Here is a 23,860-nt window from a genome sequence, read left to right as displayed (position 1 = left end):
AACAACCGGGGCGTGCGCAACCCCAACCTCAACCAGAACCCATTGATCAACGTGCGCGACCGCCTTTTCCACGCTCTCTTCTTCAAGATGGCCGTCACCTACGCCCGCCTCTTCCCACCCTCTTTCCGCCGCATCTTTGAGTTCTTCGTCCTGCTCAAGGTGAGGGGCGGCCCTGCGGCATGGGCGGCTGTCCCCGGGCGGGCACCCCGCTTCAGGCAAGGGGGAAGCTGCTCATTGCCACCACGTCGCTCTCAAACCCTGGAGAGCTTTGCCATCGGTCTGGTGTCTTGCCACATGTGAATTTCCCTCCAGCCGTGGTGCTTTATATCTGTTCCTGTGAATCGTCACTCAGGCACTTGGTATCAAACTGGAAGGTGTGTTAGGGCACATCTAAATTCAGAGGCTGCAATTGCCTGGATCTGCAGTGTCCTGTGCATCCTACGCCCCTCTCCTGACAAGGTGATTCCAGTCCTTTACCTCTGGAGCCGGCTTAGCGGATGTTCTTTCTACCTGCCAGCGTGAAAATGGAGGAGGAAGAGCAGGTGCCTCAGTAGCATTGAACAAAATGTTCCCCAAAATAACCCCATATTGGCCTCATAGTTTCTAGGGTCGGAAGGGACCTGAGCAGATCATCAAGTCTGACCCTCTGCCATGGGCAGGAAAGAATCCTGGGGCCTCTTCGGGCCAAAGCTCAAGTGGGTATTACAGACATTTCATAGATTTCATAGACATTAGGGCTGGAAGAGACCTTGTGAGATCATCGGGTCCAGCCCCCAAATGATCCTGCAAGATCTTTGTTGTTTCCGATGCTGCTCTTACAGTGATGAGTCTGTTGCATGTCCTCAGATGTGAATGTCAGGGCAGCGCTCTAACACAGAGGCTTCTTGTAGCCGAGTGGGTGGGAAGTCGTGAATGTGGCTGAATCTCGGTGCTTAGTATTGGTGCTCTGGATGGTTTGTGTGCCTGGCAGTGAGGCGATAAAGCTTTTGTATCCCGGTGACTGATTCTAGCCTGTTCTGGATGGATTGCCTAGGTTGATAGCCTGTCAGTCTGGATCGAATTGGAACCAGTGACCTGGGTGGAAAGGTTTATGATTCCATTACCCAGCAATCGCTGCTCTCTGATGGATGTAGGGTTTACATGAGTTGGTTTGGCAGCTTCAGTCTATCTTCAGGAAAGATGCTTGACACTTTCCTTGAGCTTTGCCTTTATGGAGGAGGGGGGGAAGAAAGTTTTGCTGTGTGTTTGCCAGCGCTGACCATCCTGACTATGATGGTCTTGTGCCTGCTGGGATTCTTCCGTGCTAGTGAGCGTGAGAGAACCTGTCCTTCTACCTTGCTTTGCCAGTGCCATCTTGTTCTTGTTGGCAGTCCTGACTGAGGGTAGGAGTCTCAGCTCTAGAAGCTAGTCATCGAGGAAGTGCGGTGATGGGCCTCGGCAGAGGGGTGTGCCAACATAGTCCACGCTGTAACTGTGTGGGTGAAACCCACTGGCTTCTGTGCTCAGGCTGGTGTTTAAATATAGAAATTAAAAATAATAAGGTGGTGATTACAGTGTGCTAATCATAATTATTGACAAAGTCGGGAGAGGAGTAGCTCAGCCTATTTCCTGCTGCCTACATAGCGAATGCGGTGTTATTAAAGAACAAGCAGTGGCTTTGTCATCGCAGCGTCATGACCTTGCTATGACAATAGTGCCTTGTCACTCAGCCGATTTGGGAGTCCTTGGACTTACCCATTTTTTTTCCCCCATGTCTCTTGTGTTGCTGAGGGACATGCTGATCTTGAAGCAGAGTGGGAACTCATGACTGTGGAGCTCTGCCCCATTCCTGGCACACCTGGAGCTAAGGCTGTTCACGAGATGGTCCTGCTTTGAGCAGGGGGTTGGACCAGAGATCCCTTACAGCCCTCATTTTCTATGATTCTGTTGCAACTATACAATCTTAGCTTTCTGCATACAGTAGCTGAGCACCCTGTAGCCGGTTGTGTGCGTGAATCCCTGTGCTTGTCACAGTGGGTGTCACTGGGACTGCTAGGGTGGTATCTGGGTGTAGGTGATCATTAGTAAGTAATGGCTGTCCCACCCATCTTCTGCCTTTATTCTCCATAGCTTTTCGCACAATGAAGTTGCAGTGCAGCTGTGAAGTTTGGCCAGTCTGGTAACCTGTAGCAAAGAAATCTAGGATGAAGAATCATTGTGACCCACTAGATTACCCAATGATCAGACACTTTAAGGCAGGTGGAGAGCAACCAACTCCACACCTTGGCTGCGGGGAGGATTGCTGCGTTCTAGGTGTTCTGTACTCAGGGTAGAGGACTACGGCACAAGCGGTTGCAGGTATTGGGTAACATCACCCTACAGTCATCCAGGACACGGGTGTTGAAATCCTGTCCCTGGTCCACTTTGTTCTGCTGTGACTCTTCCTCTGATTGAAAAGCATCTCTCCATTACTTTCTGAAACCAGAGACCTGGGGGTGAAGTGTCCTTTACGTGGGTGGTGACTTACTAAATTGACTGACTCATTAGAGAGCTTGTTTGTTTGAGGTGGAGTTAAAAACCCTAATTACCCTCTGTAGTGGAGTGAATTATTTTTTAATAGCCACAACAATGAACCCTCTGATAGGTCTGTGTAAAATGTTGAGCTGTGGCTTTGAGTGCTAGGCTCCAGTCACCAGGATTGACTTGAAATGACTGAACTTGTGGACACAGAGAGCCAGGACAGGAAATAATGGTGATTTGGTAACTAGAACTGAGGCTTGTCCTCTGGTTTGAGAAATGAAGCCTGGTGCAGTTTTTCAGTGCTCTGCATACCTCATTGAGAACAGTACTCTAGTATTAATTCACAGTGAACATGCAGGTTGTAACAGGATTTTGGGAATGAGGGAGTATGTCTGCTGCACATTGGAACATAAAATGATCCAACCAGAAGTGTCCTTGGCAATTAGGGGCTGGAGTCCATCACCGTGCTCACTCTTGGATGTTTGGGGGATTAAAGTTTGTGTCTTCTGAGAGGCGTATTGGCAGCTAAGTTGTAAAGCCAATTGCTGAAGGTTTTAAGAGGTCATGGGGGGTGGTGAAAGGGATTTGTGCTCTGTCCCGTGTTGGCACTAGAAAGGCCAGTAGCTTGATTGGCACAACGCAATATCAAAGATTATATTGAGTACTGAGGATTTGACCATAGTGTAGGAGGGTTTGTACCATTTTGTGCAAGGCTGTTCGTGCTTCTCAGTCCTAGAGTTATTCAATCTCTCTTCCCCCCCAGCTTCCGGAAGAGAAGTGGTCATACCCTTTTGGAGTATAAGGAAGTATCTTGTTCTGTGAAAAGTTGTTTTTCAATTTCTGCTGTAGCAAAATGATGGCAGGCAAGGTCCTGCTTCAGTTTTCTGGTGTGCTGTTGGTCTTCTAGTTGGATCGCTAATAATGTATTTGAGAGGGGGGTGCCTGCAATTGGGTGTTAGCTGTAGTGTGCGGGATGCGTTCCAGGATCTCTATCGCATGCTTCACACCAGTGTTGATGTCTGGACCCACACTCCATGGTGTGAGTTGCACCTTTGGTGGGGGAGGGGGGAAGCTGTCCTGTTAGCATTGGGGGTTCCCCCCCATTACTATTGTAATTCCTTAATCTCTGGTCCGCAATCCCAGCCCATTGTGAGCGGATCCCTGCCCCATCCAGTTTAATCCTGGTTCAGGAATGCCTTCTTCCAGTCTGCTGCTAACTTCTGCCCAACCGAGCGCAGACTGTATGTATGTTGGCCCCCGTGACATTTTGTAACCCTTTCTACCTGAGCTCAAGTTGCGTTTCCAGTTTGTTGAGTTGGCTTGGCCGCCAATCAAAGGCAGGCGCCTGCAGAGCAAACTTTGGCAGCTTTCCTCTGCTTTTACCAAAGGCAGCCTGCTGGCTTGCAAAACTAAGAGGAAGGTGATCTGGAAACGCTGTGTATAGCAGACCTTGTAATGTTGACCTTCTAACATGATGGGTCCTGATAATGAACCAGGTTCACTCACCTAAATGCTAGGGCCTTGAGAACAAACCTGATGGCTGTTAGAGAAATATCAGAGGCTTCCAGCTGCAGGTGAGCTGCTAGTGAGGGACCTACTCCTTCCTCAGTACTGCTGGTTTAATGTATCTGGCTTTCCTGTCAGGTCACTGATGCTCTTCTCAGTGCTCATCTGTCCCTCTCAAACCCTGCACCCTCTCAGGTACCACCAGGTGGCAAGAACGCAGTGACAGGGCATGAAACATTTGGGGCTGGGGGGCTGCACCTTAAGATAGCAGTTCTCATTAGCAAGTCCAGTCCTTATGTGTACCCCATGCTGTCCATCTGGGCTCCCTGTATGAGCTAATACCTTTCATGGCCCAATGGGAGCGTGGGTTTTTAATGTAGTAGCTTGTTTATGCATTAATTTGCATTTAATTTGTCACCAGGTCTTGCTGGCTCTACTACACTGCCCAAAAGGGTAGGGGGCATTTGCTTATAACTTGATTCAACTGACAGAGGAGGTGCCTAGGAAACGCTCATTATTGTTTTCCCCTTTGTGTCCCCGAGAGAACCATCCTGAGAATGAATTGCAATTCTCTGGCATGAGAGAGCAAGGAGGATAACAATTGGCTTTGGGAATTGGGATGAGGATGGGTTCATGGAGACAATGAAAAAAAATGGACCATTAGTTTCTAGCCCTCTGTGTTGCAGCAAAGCTGGGAAGTGTGACCTGAGCATGTCCAACAGGCTCAGAAATCAGGAGGCCAAGGGAAAACTTGTTATCATGTTTGGGGGCCTGGACTCCTAACTCTTGAATGTGTATTGCTAACCAGCCCTGACAGCAGCTAACTAAGTTGTTCCCTCTACAAAATCGTGCTCTGCATTCTAGTAAAGGAGACAGCTGGGCAGTGAGCTGACACTGCGGTTAAACAGCACCCAACAGAGCCTGTTCCAGGAAACCTGGGGATGGAGTTTAATGTTCTGCCCGTAAGACACCGTGGAAGCAGTTCCACTTGGCAGGAGAGCCACCAGTAGTTGAAGACGCGTTTAGTCCGATAGTTGTGCTTGGTTCCCATTGCATTCCTAGACTGCTCGCTCCAAAGATACCAGCCTTGTTCATTTCATTACCTTGTGTCTAATAAAGTGTGAACATTTAGCACTGACTAAGAACGATGGCGTCCTAGTGGAGCTAGACCCATCAGCTCACTGTACTCACCAGGACAAATCATGGAACTTTCCAGTTAATGGGAGTATTTTTAGTTTAAAAAAAGAAATCATAGTTTAAAGAATAGAATAGCATATCCTTCTCTGCACGTGGTAAAACCTTAGGGTATTAAAGATGAAAGTAATTTAATAACTTTTGCTACATTTTTATTTTATGTTTCATTTTGAGTTCCAGGAAACGTCAGCCATGAAGTAGAGGAGTCAGTTCCACTCTAAGGTTACATGCAACGCAATTAATTGCACGTTCTGAGCATGGAATGGGAACTTCTCAGTTCAGCCTGTGCTTCCAGACACGGAAGGAGCACAAGAGCTCTCTTTTGGGTCAGGTGAAGGGCTCTGAAATAAGAATTAAAACTGCCTGGCTCTCCCTTGAAAAGTTTTTCAGTGGCAGGCTCTCAACTTGTACTCTGCTGAGCAAAGGTCATATGTTGGCACCATATCCTGTCAATATTAAACTGAATGCTGAAGGGTTAGCAAATAAATACACTGAGATCCATTTCCTTGGGGGTGTTCTGAGGATTGCATTGGTGCACATGCAATATAATCCTTCCCCTGGGCAGGAGTTTCGGGGTCAAAAGGAGAAGCCTGATAAGATGGAGTGGTTTGGTTTGTTAACCACTGAGCTCTTGAAAATAGCCCAAGCCAGCAAAAATCAACCAAGTGGGGCCACTTTTTGTAAGCCAGCACAACTCTGTGGTGGACCAGGAAACCCAGCTGATAGACAAATCACTAAGCTGATAGGATAAGAGCTGCTGCCCCAGATCAGTACTGCATTCACTTCCCAGAGGCATGTGGTGCTGTGTTATCTGGAGCTGAGGTCTGCCACTGTGTTGCAGCTATTGAAATCCAGTAACTGCCACATGCTGCTGCCAGACTAGCAGATATTGCTTCTAGGCTGGAAAGCATTTCACACCCACCTTGCACAGGTGTGGGTGGACACTTTAGAAATCAGCTCTGGGTTTTTAACCCAGGTGGCTGGGGAGGGGGGCAATCATCCATCATCGTGCAGTGTTTGTATGAACAGGGGAGGTTGGGGCAAGGATGCCAGAGCTGGCCTCTGCTCCCGTGCAAGTACAAAGAGATCTCTTTAATGTCCACCCAGGGCATCGCTTGGTTACCGGAGGCTCATCAGGAAGGCTAGCTAAGATAAATGGCATGATCCTTCCTCTGCCTTGTACAGCTGAAGAGCAGAGCAGTCTGTGAGATGTCTGTGTGCTAATGTCTTGATGCTCAGACTAGGGAGTGTGAAAGGTCTGGATTAATCTTGAGGCCTTGGGCCCAGCCTGCTTTAGATGTCCATCTACTTATCAGAAAATGGTGTATAAAATGTGCACTTTGTAAATGAAGCAGGTTTGAATAGTGCTGGCCTGGGCTGATGGTCTCTCTCTCTCTCATTTCCTGCTGTATCCAGGCCCTCTTTGTGCTCTTCATCTTGGCTTACATTCACATTGCCTTCTCCCGCTCACCCATCAACTGCTTGGAACATGTGCGGGACAAGTGGCCGCGCGATGGCATCCTGCGAGTGGAGATCCAGCGCAACTCCAGCCGGGCCCCCATCTTCCTGCAGTTCTGTGAGGCGGAGAAGTTCCCTGGGATGGTGATCGAATCAGTGGGGGACGATGAGGATGAGGATGAGGAGGAAATGACTGTGGAGATGTTTGAGAATAGCTCTGTTAAGGTAAAGAGCAGCCGCGTGCGTGGAAGGGATGGGGGAGGGTGTCTTGCAGTGAACAGCAGGCAGTAACTTTGCTGGGTGCCTTTTGTGCCAGTAAAATATTCCTGCCCCCACTTTCTAGTTCACATTATAATGAATCTTGGTTTCCTCCCCATATCTGCTCGTTGGCATAGATGGGCTGTATCATGTTCCCAGGAGACCAGAAAACTAGCTGTTGACCTAGGTGGGCATCTTATTTCTACAACCGAGGATCCCTCCCTGAAAATGCAACCCCTTCTGCAGTAGCAAGTCTGTTGGATTGCCCAAGTTGCAGTACTGCTTTTTTTAGCAGTAGCACAGGGTGGGGAGGATAGGACATGTTCTGTACACAAGGCCTGTTTCAGCATTCTTGGCTTTCCCCAGGGCTGTGCTCCTGCCCTTGTCTGTCGCTTGACATCCAACCCTGCTTGGAGAGTTGATGCTTTCTTCTCCTTGTGTCCTAGCAGTGCACTTTGCATGCACTTTTCCTCGGAGTGATCTGCACTCCTGTTCACCATCCGTGCGGTCCTCGAGGATGTCATTGGCTCCAAGCTAGTGTGTCTGCATGTGCGAGTAATGTGATTGTTCCAAGCCCAAACCGGTCAAACCTTTGTGGCAGGCCATCATGCGTTCCCCTATGTCCTACATTACAGAACAACTATTATAAGGGATTTAGGGAGTTGTGAAAAATTAAACCACTATGCTGGGGTATTTCTTCTATCCCTTCCCTGTAAAGCCAGGTGACTCAGTGCCCTTGAGGTTAGCTGTGTGAGGCCTAACGGGGGAGAGCATTTCTGTGAATATATCCCCCAAAAATTTCACTGTTGGAGGCTAGAAATTGTGTTCCTTTTCCAAGGTAAAAATGTGTTTGGTCCTGCGAGAGAGCTTTGGGCCCTCAAATGTTGCTGCCAGTCGCACACCTGTTCCTCTTCATGTCTTGCATGCAGTTGCATACAAGGGTTTCTGCCTTTTAGGTAGGGGAGCAGATGAGATGCTTGGGGGCTCTGTGCTCCTGGCAGGTATAAGTTGGAGCAGAAGACACCTGCTGGGAATAGAAACCAAATGAGCAACAGCCTTGGTGCATCAATGCTGTGAAGGAGTTAGGAGGGCACAGGCAGGACCAAAATATCTAAGAATAAGGGAGAGAGTTGTGAGCAAATTTTGCTGTTCAGAGAACTGGAACTGTGCCATAGTTGAGAGCATGGCTTTGCTCTCCCTGCCTGCTGGATCAGCGCACCAGCTTCCTCGAGACAGGGAAGCCTTGTGGGGCTACAGCACATCCAGCCAGAAAGCAGGGCCCTTTACAGGCATAGAAAAGCCATTGTTAGCTGGGGCCTGAATCTTGCCATCCTGGACCTCGAGCAGAGGTACTTTTGGAAGGGGAGACATCCAGTTCTGACGAGACTAAAGAATTAGTGAACACCTTTCTGGCAATTTGTGCTGCTGTACCAACCACTTGTCTGTTTGTTTCTCTGTGATCGCGCAGGTTGTTAACATAATGCAGCTTTTTCTGTCCTTGCAGTCCACTGGGACACCATCAGTCTTCAGAGGGTAATTACCCCGAACACCCTTGGCTGGCTCAGTCCCTCTAGAAACCTTCAGCCAGTTCCAAACAGAGCAAATCTCTCTCCAGCTGCTTCCTTGCAATTCATAGCCCCCCTGGATTAACAACGTGAATAAAATGTTTGTAGGTTTTTGTCTGTCCTTCCTCAGTGCTTCTTGCGTCTCGGGTTCATTAACTGCTCAGAAACCAGATCGTGGTTGGTTTAATTTTATTGCTCTTTCAACAGTTTGAGCTGGACATCGAGCCCAAGGTGTTCCTCAAGCCATCACGGGTGAGCAGCACGGAGGGGCTGACCCAGGCCTCCCACAACGAAAGCCAGGAGTTCTCCTTTAGCGAGGCGCCCACTAAAGGTATGCAGCCGCTGAGTGAGACCGTGTCCGAGTTTGAGATGCTAGCGAGAGCAGGTAAAGACCACTTCTGCTGTTCTCCACGCTCCCTCCTTGCCTGGTGCCTGTGCCTCCTCTGCCTACCTCTACCTCTCCTACCTACCCCTCGCCTGCTCCAGCTCCTTGCATAGCCTCTTGACTAATTTTCCAGGTGTTCCTGTGGCTTTCAAATGGGGTTTCAAGCGCTTACTTTGGGACCTGCAGAACTTTCTCTTTGCTGGAGGGACGGGGGGAAGGGGCTGGTAAAGGGAAGCACTGTGGGGACCTCTACTTATGTCTGTTGTTACCGTAATGAACAGGTCTTGATTCTGATATGTGAACTGTGGCAGGCATCACTGATAACCAAATGGCCTGTTAAGCTATCAAGTTTTATCTTGTCTCTGCTAGCAGCTGGAGTAGAAATCATAGAAAATGAGGGTGGAAAGGGACTTCAGGAGGTCACAGCTAGTCCAACCTTCTGCTCCAAGCAGGACCAGCCCCGACTAGATCATCCCAGCCAGGCCTTAAAAACCTCTAAGGGTGGAGATTCTACCCATCCTAGTGCTTCACCACCCTCCAAGTGAGAGTTTTTCCTAATATCCAACCTAAACTTCCCTTGCTGCAACTTGAGGTGAATCAGTGATTCCTTTTCCACAAGCTGCATGGCCCCATGTTTGATTCTTCTCTAGAAGAGCTGCTAGAAAGTCCAGTGGCTCTGATATTCTCAGTGGCATTTGCAGGGGTTTTCTGACCCCTCATCCAGAAACAGCTCTTAACATAACAAATTGGTCCTGCAGACATCTTTAGTGCCGTATCCTTGATGGACTGGAGGCTCTGATATTACTCAAGATGTACAACCTGATTTGAGATGCTAATATATAACAGACCTCAAGGAAAAGAATAATGGTTTCTTGTCTCTTACATTGTGACCTGGGCTTATAGAGAGCATAACATTGGTGTCTGCTGTGTTGGATTTCAAGGTTTAATATCATCTGTGGGTTAAAACAGGAGCATATGAATTGTCCTGTAGTTTTATTTTAAGTTTTCACTTTTTAGCGAAAGCAAGTGCGTTGTTAGAGAACTCAGGACTCGTGGTAGAGCTGGTATCTTTTATTAAACCAACTAGATTTTTGCAAAAAAAAAAAATTCTTTCATTGCAAGCTTTTGGGCAGAAACACCGTTCATTGCCTCACGAAGGGTGTTTGTGCCAGAAAGCTTGCGATTTAAAGACTTTTTTTTGCAAAAATCTAGTTGATCTAATAAAAGAGATCACCTCTACCATGAGTCTTGATTGCTTTTGCCACTAGACCAATATGGCTACAACCTGGATACCTGACACCTATTAGAGAACTGGAAATTTTTTTTTTCATCCAGCAGTATAAAAGGTTATTTCTAGCTGTAGGGTGAGCTCTAACATCAAAATGGTCATTGTTCCCTAGGTCTTGTAGTGCTTTTTGTGAATTCAGGACTAATTAGTCCCAGACCAAGTGGCAAACTAATGAATAGTTCCATCGGTGATCAGGATCATGTCCTTACTTGAAACTCTGGAATACATGTAAACATGTTCTGGTGCTGTTAGAAAGGACTGCACAGAAGTCCTTTGAAAGATCTTTTGTACATTGAATGCGTCTTGCTGAGTCATAAGTGGAAATGATCCAGCGAGACGGGGCGGGGAGGGGGGAGAGTGGGTTGTTCTATTCATCTCTTTGCAATGTCATAATAAAGTGCATCATTCAAGCAGGCTTATAGGGATGTAGCTAGAAGCAGTCTTCCTTGCCTGTCTACCTTCTTTGGTGGAGGGCCACAGCTTAAACTGCACATTTGGTCTTTGGATAAAATGCATTTTAAAAATGTGTTCACGGTCAAGCAACTCTTGGGTTGAGATTGAAGTGCTCTATCAGCCTTTATGAACTGAAAGCAGTTGTGCTAGTGAATGGGAATGAATGTGAAAACTCTGGCCGGTCTGCTTTTCTTGCCCGGTACAACAGAGAGAAGGAGCTGTACGTTTTCTGTTGAAAAGTCTTTTATTCATGCATCGCTTATAAGAAAGCTGCATTTCTTATACATGATTTATGGCTTGTGTCATTTTAAAATATTTTCGTTGTGGGAAGCATAACTCTCTCTCTTCGCGTACCCTCTGGGAAGAAACGGTGTGACAGTTTGAAAGATCTCAGATTAAATTGATTGGCTACTACTTAGCAGGGGATTTTTCTTGTCTTGGGGCCATCACAGCAGACGGTATCAACTTCAAACCTTCACTTAAAAAAAAACCCAACAACACTTGAGGCAGGCAGAGCAGTGATGTCGAAGCTTTTTTTAAATGCCCTAATTGCTCCAGCCTTTGGCTTTGGCGTATGTGGAAGCAGCCGCAGCTCCTGTCTCCCGAGAACTCCTAACTCCAGAGATGTGAGCTGATTGTGGCAAAAACCAGCAGGCCTGACTGAAGCAATGAGACCTGGGGAAGCTTCAAAACTGAAAAATCAACTTTGAAGAAGGCAGCTTTGAACCAAGTATTTAAGCTTTTTGGGGGCTCCAAAATATACATTTATAATGAGGTTAATGCAGTGTTTGAACTTAAAACAACGCATTAGCATAAACCGTGGAGTCAGATGTAGTTTGCATGGGTCGATGCCTTCTGATGTGCTAAATTCTGCCCTGGGAAAAGAAGTTGGCAGCTCTGTGTATACCTGTCAGTCTGAGAGAAGAGTTGCTCCTCCTGTGTGGGAAGCCTGCTGCAGTCGGAGGCAAAAGGATACTTTGACAGCGTTCCTAAGACATGCAGGTTCATCCACAGTTGCCTTGGAGTACGTACAAGCACATGGGGACGTCTGAGCAGGATCCTTTGTACGTGTTCAGGGCTTTGAAGCATCAGACCCTGAAACAGAATCCCCACTGCACTGTCTGCAGAGACATCAAGGACCAAACAGGCAAGAGGAACCGTTTGAATGTGATGCATATCGCAGTGAGAGAGGCTTGCCTGTTCCCTGCCGCATGGAAACAAGTCTTCAGAGTTTGGCACTTGTGTGAAATGCACAGCTTAATGGCTCTATCTGTGACTTAAAGCTAGCCAACATCACTTCCTTTCCTCTCCAGAAAGGCCCTTGCTGCTGTGCTGCTTCAGACCATTGCAGAGCTATGCATTTCCTTTTGTTATTGATTTTTAAGCTGGTTTTACCAGGAAAGTTCTTTTTGTGGTGATACCGTACTTAATTGTAGCCAAAGACCATATGAAGAGGCAAGAAACTTGTTGCTGTTGTAACAAGGGGGGAAAATAGCTTTTAAAGTAAAAGGTGTACAGAGCAAAAACCTTTCACTTGGGCAGTGTTTGAAGGGACCAGTGCCCTCGTCGCTCTGCTGTGAAGTCTCATTAAGGACTTTGTTGTCATGGGCTCGGGGTGGTCTGCCAGGAAAACTTGAACAGCTTAAGAGGGGCTGCAGCAAGAGGTCACTTGAGGACTGAGCAGTGAGCGGCTTAGCGGCTGAGCAGCTTCCAGCGTCGTGGGCACAGGGCCAGGAGAGCAAGGAAACTTTCCAGAGCCAGTGTGTAAAGCATAGCAAATCCCTACCATTGTAAATGGCCAGCTTGTCAGAACAGACACCAGTTGTCCTGTACCAGCAATCAGCGCTCTTCCCCGGCCCAGGCATCCCCTGGGTCCAGCTGTGCTCCTGATAGGAAACCTTTTAAGCTCTCACCATTCAGTCTTTTAAAAACCTCGCTGTCTAATCTGCAGAAGGCAATCCCGTAAGCAGCCTCACTTCTAAATAGAATCTCTTTGGAGCTTTTCCTACAGGCGCCAATGGTCTGTTAAATGGCTAATGCTGATCTGTCACTTCTTATTACTAGAGAATTTGAATGGAAACAGGGTCTTGGCGGGGGCTGAGTTTCTGTTCCTTGCTTTCTGGCTGAAGCCATAAGCTGGCTGCTTCTGAAGCTGATGTCTCTATAGGCTCATAGATTTTGCCCTTCTGCTGCTTCTTCCTTCATGGTTTTTAAGGCTCTTTGGAAAGACGAATGGATTCAACCTTGCAGCCTCCTGAGACCCAGGGTTAGTTACTCCCAGTTTTCAGTTGAGGCATGGAGGTGAAGTGAAGGTGGCAGAGTGAGTAATGGACCTTGAGTTATGCATCCTGGTCAGCTCTAAAGAGCCGCAGACAGATTCCTTGCCGATGGAAACCAAACAAAGGACAGTGTGTGGTTCAGCACTGATCCAGTCTTCGTGCACTTACCCCCCATCCAGCAGTTGCAGCGGGAGAAAAAAAGAGACCAGGAGTGTTGCTTTCCTGTGAGGGTCGGAATAGCATCTCGGAGCCATTATTTAAATGTTGCGGTTAGCTTCCTGTCAGATGAGAGCAGCTCCATACTTGTATCTGCTGCAGGCTGCTTGGTTGCCAGATGAAGCGAGTGAATGGGCAGCTGGTGGGTTCATAAGCAGCATATCCACCCAGCTGTGCGGGGGGAATCTTTGTGCAGAGATACTAGTAAACCTGACATTACTCCCTACGGCAAGGAGATGAGGCAGACTGGTCCAATCATGTTGGGGGTACCACTCTGGCCTCTGTTACGGCTGTCTTGGCTGGGATCTTCAGTGGGGAGCCTATGGATATCAGGTACATACTTCCCTCAGGCATCTTAGAAAATTTCAGGCCTTGTAGAAAGGACTGTAGGTACCAGGACTGTAAATACAGCATCTTTCAATGCCTTCAATTCAAAGCAAGCGTGCAGGTCTTTGACTGTTGTACCATTCTGAAGCAGGCAAGTGGATTTCCCCAAAACCTGTGATTGATACAAACTGAAGCATGTGTACCATGCTGAACGGTGCTGGGAAAGGTAGTAAAGAGTTTGCATTGTTGTGGTTAGAGAAATATTTAGGAAAACGAGAACAACCAAAGCTTTACATTGATAAAAGGCAGGTTGGGGCGTGGTCTGTTTTTTTTGGTGAGGGTGGCAAAGGAGGGACTTTGTATGGTGGGGCTGGGGCATATTGTGGATTTTTGTGGTAATAGTTGCCAAGCCCTGCTGCTGAGCTTTCACATCCTCTCTTGCAGTGTGGCCACAGGAAGAGTACATTGTGGAGTATTCTCTGGAGTACGGGTTCTTACGCCTGTCTCAGAGCACCCGTCAGCGCCTGAGCATCCCGGTCATGGTGGTGACGCTGGGTAAGTACAGGAGGTGCCTGGGTGATTGCAGAAAGGCTTTACAGTGATGGAAGGTGTACTTCTTCAGAGTAGAAAACAGTATCTAGAAGAAGTGCCTGTCCAGTGTGATGCTGGGGCAGTGCATCAGCATGAGGCTAAGCAGTCCTAATGTTATTTCCCAGCATAGTTTTCCCCCCCCTCCTCCCTTTACAGGAAGAAAATATCAAGGTATCAACTGCTAAGTCAATCTGAACATCTCTCCTGCAGGTTTACCTGTTTTACTCTGAATTTCAGAGGCTGGGGCCAAAATGGCCTGCAGCCTCAAGACACGTATGATACAGTATACATCTGCACCATCACAGCTGCAGTGCCTCTTGTTGAGAGTGGTTACATCCGTGTTGGAGACCATGCTGAGCACGTTTGCTCAGTATCAGTATTAGTCTCTGAACAGTTTTGCACGCCACTTAGTAGCAGTCTTTTTTTTCCTCTCTCTTGTGGCCTCATTCTCTTCTGCCTTGTTGTCAAGTAAAAGGTTCCCACTTATGATTTTTGGCACAAAGTTTCTTAACTAATCAGATGCCAGATGATGGGCAGTAATGAAACTAGCCTGATCAGAATCATGTCATGAAAGCAGTAGGATGGTTCTGCTGTACAATTTTAAGTGACCACTGGGTGGTTTATACATGGCTTCTGTATTAAAAGCTGGGGGTGGTTGTTTTTTTTTTTTTTCCTCGACCTTCAGGTTCAGCTCAGATTCCTACCTAAGCATTCTAGCTGCCTTACAAAATATGGCCTGTATTTGTATCGTGCTTTTTCGTATAGCTGGAATCTGGGTGCCTGGTAACCTGATTCCATATATTTACCTAGTTTCTTTGCATTTTTATGCAGCGATGTCCTGTCATTTGTGTCCATCTCATCACTGTAGCTGCTTGTGCGGTGGAATTGTGAAACTTTTAATAGTGCCTGGAGGAACAAAGGGGCACAAAGAGATAGTCGCTGTCATTCGTACTGTAAGGCTTGGCTGCATTAATTCTGAATCTCATTGCTGCTAATAGGATAGGCATCCAATTTTGTGATTTCTTCTGCCTCATCGAAGAGCTGCTCAAATCACCTGTTCCCTTCCCCCGAGCTATTGTTTCCTCAGTACTGTCCCAGCCACATGGCCAAACCTGTCCCAGGCTTAATAAGAGCAAATCCATCTCTCTCTTGGCTGAAGGAGGCAGAGACAAAGCTTGAGAACAGAATCCTTTGTCTATATTGCAGCATGGAGCATCTGACAGGGCTCAGTGTAAATGTTGAAGCCAGATTTATGCTGAAGTGTTGCCCATATAACTATGTCACTTGAGAAGGTTGTCGCTCTGTCCCCTTTCCATTTTGCCACACCCCAGCAGATGCAGGTAATCTGGCGAAAAGATCCTTTTGCTGGTACCACTCATTTTGCTTGAGAAACTGGTGTGAGCTGCATCTCTACAAGGGACTTGACCACATAGCTGCACTAGCAAACCTTTTAAATCACCCAGGAATGAATGGTGGCATTTCCCACTCGGTGCTTTGACCTCTGAACAGAACAAATGTTCTTTGTCTTCTGTCCAGATCCCACCAGGGACCAGTGCTTCGGAGACAGATTCAGTCGCCTGTTGCTGGATGAGTTCCTGGGCTATGACGACATTCTGATGTCCAGTGTGAAAGCGTTGGCTGAAAACGAAGAGAATAAAGGTAAAAGCATTGGGGACTCGATTGTTTGTACCCATTCAAGGGAACTGCTTTTTCTGTGGGGGCATGAATGGCATTCTCTGGCTGTTTACTGGAACAGCTCCTCTGCCCCTGGGTGCACTAGCATGAGGTAGGTAAAAAGAAACAAGGGGAAGGCAGAGAGGACAACCACACATCTATTTCCCAATGCTTTATTGTCCAGCATGGAGTGAAAGCAGTGGCAGGGAGCAGGGATTGTGGTTTCTTTCTTTGAGTCCTCCTTGGACCTTGGAAGCTCAGCTGATCCCGTAGTGTTCATCACACTGACTTCCACATCCTTTCAGGTTTCCTTCGCAACGTGGTGTCTGGGGAGCATTACCGCTTTGTCAGCATGTGGATGGCCAGGACATCGTACCTGGCAGCCTTCGTCATCATGGTCATTTTCGTAAGTAGGGAGAAATATAAGCATTGCCTCAGTATCTGGGCTGAGACGTCTCAGCACTGATGTAAGGGCTGAAATGTGCTGGACTGTAGTATGCCTCCTAAACGTGTGTGAGCATAAGATGCCACAGCTGCTTTTGAAGCCCAACTAACTGAAGACATGACTGCGCTTGGAATCTTTTTGTAAATGCAAGAATTTGTTGAGGTGAAACCAGTGCGCAAAGGAGGCTGAAATAGAGAAAAAAGAGCCAAGTGTACAGTAAATGTTGTGCTGAGACCTGCACACAAACAATACACACACATTCTTTTTAACAGGTGCGTGTGTTTTAAGGCCTGTCTAGTCATCTCCTGCACAGCTTATGCCAAAACATTGTGAGGCCATTTTAAGCCAGTAAAGTCCATCCTCCTTAACTCTTTGCCCTGTCACAACTCTGTGGGAAGGCCAAGCATCTTGGAACAATCTAGGGCTAATGCTGACTTCTGTCCTGTCGTTTCAGACTCTGTCCGTCTCCATGCTGTTGCGCTACTCTCACCATCAGATCTTTGTCTTCATTGGTAAGTGTTTCCATATCTCTGTTTCCATGATGGGTTTTGTGCCTCAGAGAAAGTCCGTTGCTTTTGGAGAGCAAGGGAATACCTTGATGTCTTTACTGGAGTGATGCTACTTGAGACGGCAGACAAGAGAAGGGAATCTGCTCTCTAGAGCTGAGACAATGCATGGCATGGCATGGCCTGGCAAAACTACCATCTGGAGTGAGATGCTTCTTAACCAGGACCAGGATCAGGCTTGATGTAAACAAAGGGCCATTGATTTCTAGCGTTCTTTCCATTTACACTCAAGAGCTTGGCCCTAAATCTTCTGACAGATGGACTGTCTTCAAGGGCCCTGTTCTGACTCTTAATGTCTGAATAATGGACTGGACCAGAGCCAGTCACCATTCCCCTCTCGTCTCTCTGACTGTGGGGTTGGTAACGCACATCCGCAAGCTGAATGCATTGGATACAGAGCTCCCATGTGCTCAGCACTGCTCCCTGGTGCTTTATGAGGGAATCTCATATCCTGTGAAGCAATGGGTATTGGCTAGGATCAGGGCAGGGCTTGCTAGACCTGTTGCCTGCTCCAGTTTGGCCACAATGCACTGTAAACTGCAAGCTGGAAGTTCCTCGTGCCTGTATAATCCCTCGTATGAATTTCTGCATACAGCCCCACTGGAAAAATACTGTAATCCTCCCTCATGGGACATGCCCAGCCCCTCTGTGGAAAATCTGGTGTGCTGGACTAAAGACAGCAGAGTTTATGGCATGTTACTGCTGTGCTCCGAGCTGCTGGGGGAGATGGAGGGCCCGTCAGTCACCTGGTATCATATTTGCCTTTCTTCCTGCAGTGGACCTGTTGCAGATGCTGGAAATGAACATGACCATTGCATTCCCTGCTGCTCCCTTACTCACTGTCATTTTGGCTCTAGTAGGTAAGAACCGGGCTTTATTCCTTGTGTTATTAAAAGGGAACCCCCAGTAGATCTGAAAAGTACCCTTAAGTGTTACTCGGACTCACAGTATAGTGTCTTAGCTTGTTTGCTGTGGGGTGATGTTCTGTCCACTCACTACAGAGTGTAGAGTCGGTGGAACATGGTAACTGCTCCCCCCCACAAAACTATACCTGAGTGGTTTGGTCTTGTCTGCCAGTAACACATCCTCCCTCAGTTAAGATTGCTCTAGCAAGGGGGTTTGGAGGTCAAGATTAACATGCACTGCCTGAGCTGTGCACACTGGGGATGGGGCTGTCTTAGAGTCAGTATGCGGGACAGACAGATCCAATCCACTTCAATATCTCACTTCTCTGAGCTTTGTCCTGAACCTGCAAAACTGTATTTAATATCCTGTGCCATGCTCAAAGCCAGCAAATCCTCTGCTCTAAGGAAAGAGTGCAGTCAGGCCTGGACAGCTGTGCCCTGGGGCCTTGGCTTTGTCATCCAGCAAGCATAGCCTCAGCCCCTGTTGTTAGGTAGCCTGCTCCAGGTACCCCCTTAATGCTGGAGAAAGGCCAGCAGGGCTTATTTTGTCTGCTTGCTGATGTTGGGGTTCTTTGCCTCCCGCAGGCATGGAGGCCATCATGTCGGAGTTCTTCAATGACACCACCACTGCATTTTACATCATCCTCATTGTGTGGCTGGCTGATCAGTACGACGCCATCTGTTGCCACACTAACACTAGCAAGAGGCACTGGCTCAGGTAAGAGATACTCATTCTTCCCCTTGTAACATGCCTGTTGCCATCGCCTTGCTGTGCACATTGTACATGCTGCTCTGTTGCAACATGCTGCTCTGTTATGTAGTAGGGGGACGTTGTTAGGATCCTCACTCAAGCGCTTAGTCTATAACCCAGTTGCTTTCCCCTATTGCTCTTTTGTAACTCGTAGAAAATCTGCCGCAAAAACCACATCCTTCAATTGCTTGCCCAGTCCTCACCTGTTCTGTTTGCACTGAGCACCAGTTCAGACTGGGAGAGCCTGGCTGCTCTTTTAAAGGAGGTGTCACACTTGTTCCCTAGGCAGTACCTCTCCCCAGGGTGGAGACACGTGTGGGATCTCTTGGTGGAGCCCCCTCTTCCTCACTGTCTCCTTTCTTCCCAGGTTCTTCTACTTGTACCATTTTGCCTTCTATGCCTACCACTACCGCTTCAACGGACAGTACAGCAGCCTGGCTCTGGTCACCTCCTGGCTTTTCATCCAGGTAAGCAGCAGCCTTGCTCTGCTGATCATGAGAGCGTGTTCGATGGTGTACGGCTAATTCCACCTCTAGTCATGTCAGATGTGTAAGAGGGGATGGTTGGCACTTAAACCATCTAGTCAGCAGCTGGTCAGTTGGCTCATGCAGTACGGATGGATGTACATAGATAAAATGAACTGCTTGTAAGCAATTGTTGATCACAAGTTAGGCTTTCTAAACTGACACAACCTAGTTTGAACAAAACCTTTGTTTAAACAACTGCTGCACATGTTCCCCTTAGCAGGGGAGGTAAAGGGTAGGCAACATTCTCAAACCCACCGAGATGCAGTGAGATTTCCAGATCACTGATTTCCATCCACCTGTGACTTAGTCTTGGTATAAAACCTGCTTTGACAGCTGCCAAGTGGCAGAGGAAGAGGGAGTGAGACGTAGGGCTCACAGAAGATCCCGTGGGCGGATCTAGGATTTTGAAAAGGGGGTTGTACATGGTGAGGCGCATCATCCCATATAACACAGCGCACATTTTCTTCAAGTAAAAAGAAACTAGAAGCTTTACTCATGTTAGGGGCCCAGTGCTGTATTATTTAGTTTGATGGAAGCAAAAACAAATACAATGTTATTGGAATGAGTTAAAAGCAGTGTGCATGGCTGTGACCTAGGAGCTACATTACCAGAAGCAGTTAGCAGAATTGCAGAAGAAAGGCTAGCTTGGTTGGTGGAACAGCGAGACAGTGAAAAAGGAGAAGGTCGTGAACACCTGGAGCAAAGAAATTGGGTAGATTTTAATGAGCCATGAATTCAGTTGATGCTCTCACTGCTGCCTGAACAGAGATACTGCTGCCCCTGCTAGGTCATTGATTTTAAACTTTGGGTGGAGCAGGAGTGAAAGTGGGTGCAATTGCACCAGTGCATGCCATCCCCCTCGGATCCACCCCTGGTCTGTAAGCAGAACCTAAACCAACTTCTCCGGTGACATCCTGGGGAGGAAGATATGATGTGGAGGTCAAGGATGGGGGAGGGGCAAATGCAGGTGCATCCATCCCCCCACCCCTACCCCAGTGAGACCTGCGGGTCATGGCAGGGGAAGCTTGTGTTGCTGCTGTCTCTGTGGTTGCTCTTGGGGGTTGGTAAAGTTTTTCCCTCTGGGTCCCCAGCATTCCATGATCTACTTCTTCCACCACTATGAGCTGCCGGCAATCCTCCAGCAAATCCGCATCCAGGAGATGCTGTTGCAGAACCAGCAGGTGGGTCAGGGCACCCAGACCACGCTGCAAGACAACCTCAACAACAACACCACGGCTGCACCCATTGACGTGGGCACCAGGCGGCCCCACCTGCCCACCGGTCCCTCTGTTGAAAGCAGCAGCCCCATCTCTCTGGCTGCCGGTGAGGGCCCGGGGGCTGGCGCCGCTGCGACCACCTCTGCCATAGCGAGCGATCTGAACTGGGTAGCCGAGACGGCCGCCATCATTACGGAAGCCTCATTCCTGTCTGACCTGAGCCTCTTGGAGCCGAACATGGTGCACGAAGCCATGGCCAATGGGAGCCCGCAGGATGCAGCTGCTGCTGCTTCGAGCTTGCTAGCCCGAATTCGAGTCAGCAGCGACCGTCCAGAGGCTGCTGGTGGCTCTATCACGATTGAGGTCACTTCGACTCCTCCAGTGGTGACTGCGCCAGCCGTGCCTGCTGCTGCAGAAGACGCACCGGCTCCCCCTCTTGCCGCTGCTCCCCCTACCCCAGTGCAGGAGGATGGAGCCCCTGTCCCCAGTCCTGCCTTCCCCAAGCAAACTGAGGCTGCAGAGGGGTCTCTCAGCCAAGCAGAGCAGAGTGGCAAGGACTGTGTTGCAAGCAGCACCCGGGCAGAGACATTGGGGGCCTCTGTGTCAGGTACTGAACTGCTCCAGCATTTGGATGTGAGTAGTGGGAACCCTGGGGAGACCAGCACGTGCCCTGCAGCAGCTGGTGGGACAGCCTGCTCTGACCCAGACCATGGGAGCCTGTCTTGAGTCCTCTCCTTCAGGGACTCCTGGCGGGCTGGAAGGGATTTCTTTTGTTGTTTCTCATCTCACCATCCCAACCGTAATTCCTCTCAGTGGAAGCACAGCCTTTGGGGCAGAGCAATGGTGCAGGAAATTTCCCCCCAGAAAGTAAATGTGTGAGAACAAAAGGGACTGATAAGCCTGGGGTCTTTTGTTCTCCAGCCTCCCCTGCAGCAAGGGAGAAGCCAGCCATCCAGAGAAGCCATTCTTCAGAGCAAGCCCCGCTTCTCTTGCACTGTGGGCAAACAGAGCTCCAGCGCTGGTCATTTTGCCTCTCTGGTGTCACACTACAGGTCTCCCTGCTCAAACCCCAGGAGGGTGGGCAGCTCTCAGGAGGGAGGGCTCCCTGTGGTACTCCCCAGCCCTGTTTGCCTTTGCCAGCGTCCTCCAGTTTGCGATAGAATTACTCCTTTTTTTTTTTTTCCTTCTGGGTTTCAACCAAAACCAAGCAGGCGTCGCATCAAACGCAGCCCGTTTGGAGATGGGCGTAGAGGCTGGGGGAGGCTTACTGGCAGGAGTGGAAAACCAGACCTCGGCGGTCTTCTGAAGCCACTCACTGAAACCAAGAGCAGTTTCCTTCCATTGCAAGAGCTTCTAAGAAGCTGGGTGGATGCTACATCTGTACTCTGGCAGTGTTTGACAGGGCCTTGGTGACTTCGTCATGTGGCCCCATGGATACGGGGTGTGCGTGGGGGGTTGACACCTTTAGCGGTGGTGTACGTTGGCTGCCACAAAGGCAGAATCTTCCCCAATTTTTAGAAAGCCGTGGCAGGTGTAAGGGCTGATTCTGCTGCCCATTCAGTTGAGCCACAGTCATCTGACAACAGGCTGCAGGTAAAGTTTCCTCTAGAGATCCACTCAAGGTGGAGGGGACTGTGTTAGCAAGATTTTCCCTTCCCCTGTACCAGATTTAATTACGCTAGTGAGAAGCTGGGTTCAACCTCATCTGTCTCTGAGGATCATTTTGTGGCCTCTTCCCTCTGCAGTTGCCTGGCTTATTTTTGGAGGGGTGAGAGCAGAAGTAAAAGAGAAGAAAAAAAAGCAACCAACAAACCAAATAATGAGGTTACTTTCCTATCTGGTTTTGTGAGTGCAAGAGTGGTGTCTCAGCTAGAGCTTCCTCCCTGGATTAGATGCACGTGCCCAGGGGCATGTTTGGAAGAGTCTGCCCAAACCCAGCTCCTTTCTTACGGCAAGGGCTCTAGGAACCCGGCCTCAACAACGTGCAGAGCAGCTAGTGCCAGGCAGGTGATAGCTAGAAACCAGTGTGCAGCTTCACAAGTGCAAGACAGCCATCCAGCAAGCTGGTGCACTGCAGTCTTGCTGCCCGGTACCCCTTGACACTTAGCTGCTGCTTCAGTGGCTTCGCTTGTTTTTCAGTGCCTTGTCCTGTGAGCGGGACACCATCGCATCCTTAGATCAGTCCCTTCCCTGAGTCTAGAAACCCTCTTGCTGCGAGGCCAGCAGGAGGGAGGGAGTCGTTGCAGGTCAAGAACCCTTGTTCTGCGTGGGTCAGTGGGAGCAGGAAGAGCCGCAACACTAAAGCTTAGAACAAATTTCAGGCAAACCTCCCCCAGTCCTGCCTTGGTGGTGGGGAACTGGGACAGGAGCAGGCAGAGGTGGCTCCAAAGGCTGGCTGGCACTCTGGTGCTGATGAGTTGGAGGAGGTGACATGGTACATGAGGCCTGGCTTGAGCCACGTGCATGTGATCAAGTGGGTTCTGCTTCACAGGAACATCTCCCCCAGCAAGGCACCAAGAGGGAGAGATGGTGCATGGAAAGGCCCCGGCGGCAGGCCTATCGTGGGGCTCTAGCCCCCACTCTTAGGAGGGGCAGAGCCAGCTCGGACGTGGAGACGATGCTGTGGGAATGCCCGGTAGCTGTAGCCTCATCCACAGGAACACAGCCACATTCGTGCAGGTGAGGGCAGACCTCCTCTCCCCTCCTGCTGCTTATGCACCAAGACAGAGGTGGGCTGTAGCACCTGGGGCTGCAGGACACCTAGCCCGCTGCTAGGGATTTCAACCAGAGACCTTCATTTTCTTGGTGTTTCCCACCCAGGAAGCCTGGCTTTAGGTGTCCATCAGTGCCAAGGAGCTGGGGAGAAGGGTGCATTAGTGACCTGCACGTCCCTAGGGGCAAACCCATATACCTTCCCCCTCTGCCGATGCAGCTCGTTGGCAGCTAAACTCTGCCTAAGAGCTTCAGAAGTGTCGGCACGAGGCGGCAGAAAGAGCTGTAGGGTTTTTCACAGAGGGCACGCGTCGGGGAGAGTGGGGAAAGGAACCGAATCATTTGCTGAATGAAGAGTAGAGTTCATTCTATTTAATTAATGTACAAAAGGTGTTTGTATATATAATAAATACTATATCTAACAGCTGCAGCAGTGCTGCTGGGCCTGGTTACCTTGCTATCAGTCATGCTGGGGTCTAGCCGGCGGTTGGCGATCACCTCCTGGGTCCAGTGCGGGTTTGAACATATTTAGCTGGCAGCGTCTTTATCTGAGTGAGCCACTGCTGCATCTCTAGCGCACAAGGGTCTCACAGCACTCCTACGAGGTAGGGGAAGGGTCTGTCCCCCTGCTGCGGAGGGGGAAGCTGAGGCACAGAGACAAGGGGTCCTGCCCAGGGCAGAGCTGAGGCGCAACCCCAGTGGGGGAGTATTGCCCCTCCACTTCTGCAAAGCAGGACCCCTCTGTGGAAGACTCAGCCCCTGGCTTGAGGCTGCTTGTACATATGTCCTCAGTTGCACTTTCTCCTGATCCACTAATTTTGAGTCTCGAGCAACTGCTAAGTATGCTAGCAGCCGATTGCCCCATTACTTGCATGGCCTGACGAGTGCTAGCACCTACCTGAGCCCTCCATCGAGGCAGAGCCGGGGCTTTTCTGGCGCCTGCAATGAAGGGACGGAGGTAAGAACCATCTCTCACAGCGGCTTGTTGCTGTGTGCAGGGAGCCTCCGCTGCAGGGAGGGGATGGGGACGTTGCCCTGAACACG

General features: G+C 49.1%; 1 protein-coding gene across 3 annotated transcripts in view; it reads left to right on the top strand.

The window, feature by feature from the left end:
* TMEM259 (transmembrane protein 259) overlaps positions 1-21,889 on the top strand; it is a 27,442-nt gene extending 5,553 nt beyond the window's left edge. The window contains exons 2-12 of one of the 3 annotated variants that reach the window (XM_019513528.1): positions 1-159; positions 6,616-6,882; positions 8,688-8,865; positions 13,873-13,983; positions 15,556-15,678; positions 15,999-16,099; positions 16,593-16,650; positions 17,481-17,564; positions 18,195-18,327; positions 18,728-18,827; positions 19,979-21,889. In XM_019513528.1, the coding sequence (XP_019369073.1) occupies positions 1-159; positions 6,616-6,882; positions 8,688-8,865; positions 13,873-13,983; positions 15,556-15,678; positions 15,999-16,099; positions 16,593-16,650; positions 17,481-17,564; positions 18,195-18,327; positions 18,728-18,827; positions 19,979-20,830 (2,166 nt within the window). In that variant the 3' untranslated portion in view covers positions 20,831-21,889. Of the gene's footprint in view, positions 160-6,615; positions 6,883-8,687; positions 8,866-13,872; positions 13,984-15,555; positions 15,679-15,998; positions 16,100-16,592; positions 16,651-17,480; positions 17,565-18,194; positions 18,332-18,727; positions 18,828-19,978 lie in introns of those variants that run through there. The other 2 variants (XM_019513529.1, XM_019513530.1) reach the window with 2 other exon arrangements.
* The last annotated feature ends 1,971 nt before the right edge of the window (positions 21,890-23,860 follow it).

The sequence above is a fragment of the Gavialis gangeticus genome, unplaced genomic scaffold, assembly GCF_001723915.1.
Source record: "Gavialis gangeticus isolate Ggan-Ray unplaced genomic scaffold, GavGan_comp1, whole genome shotgun sequence".
Classification (NCBI taxonomy): Eukaryota; Metazoa; Chordata; order Crocodylia; family Gavialidae; genus Gavialis; species Gavialis gangeticus.
The sequence above is the reverse complement of the archived record's forward strand: the minus strand, read 5'-3'. Positions and strand labels throughout refer to the sequence as shown.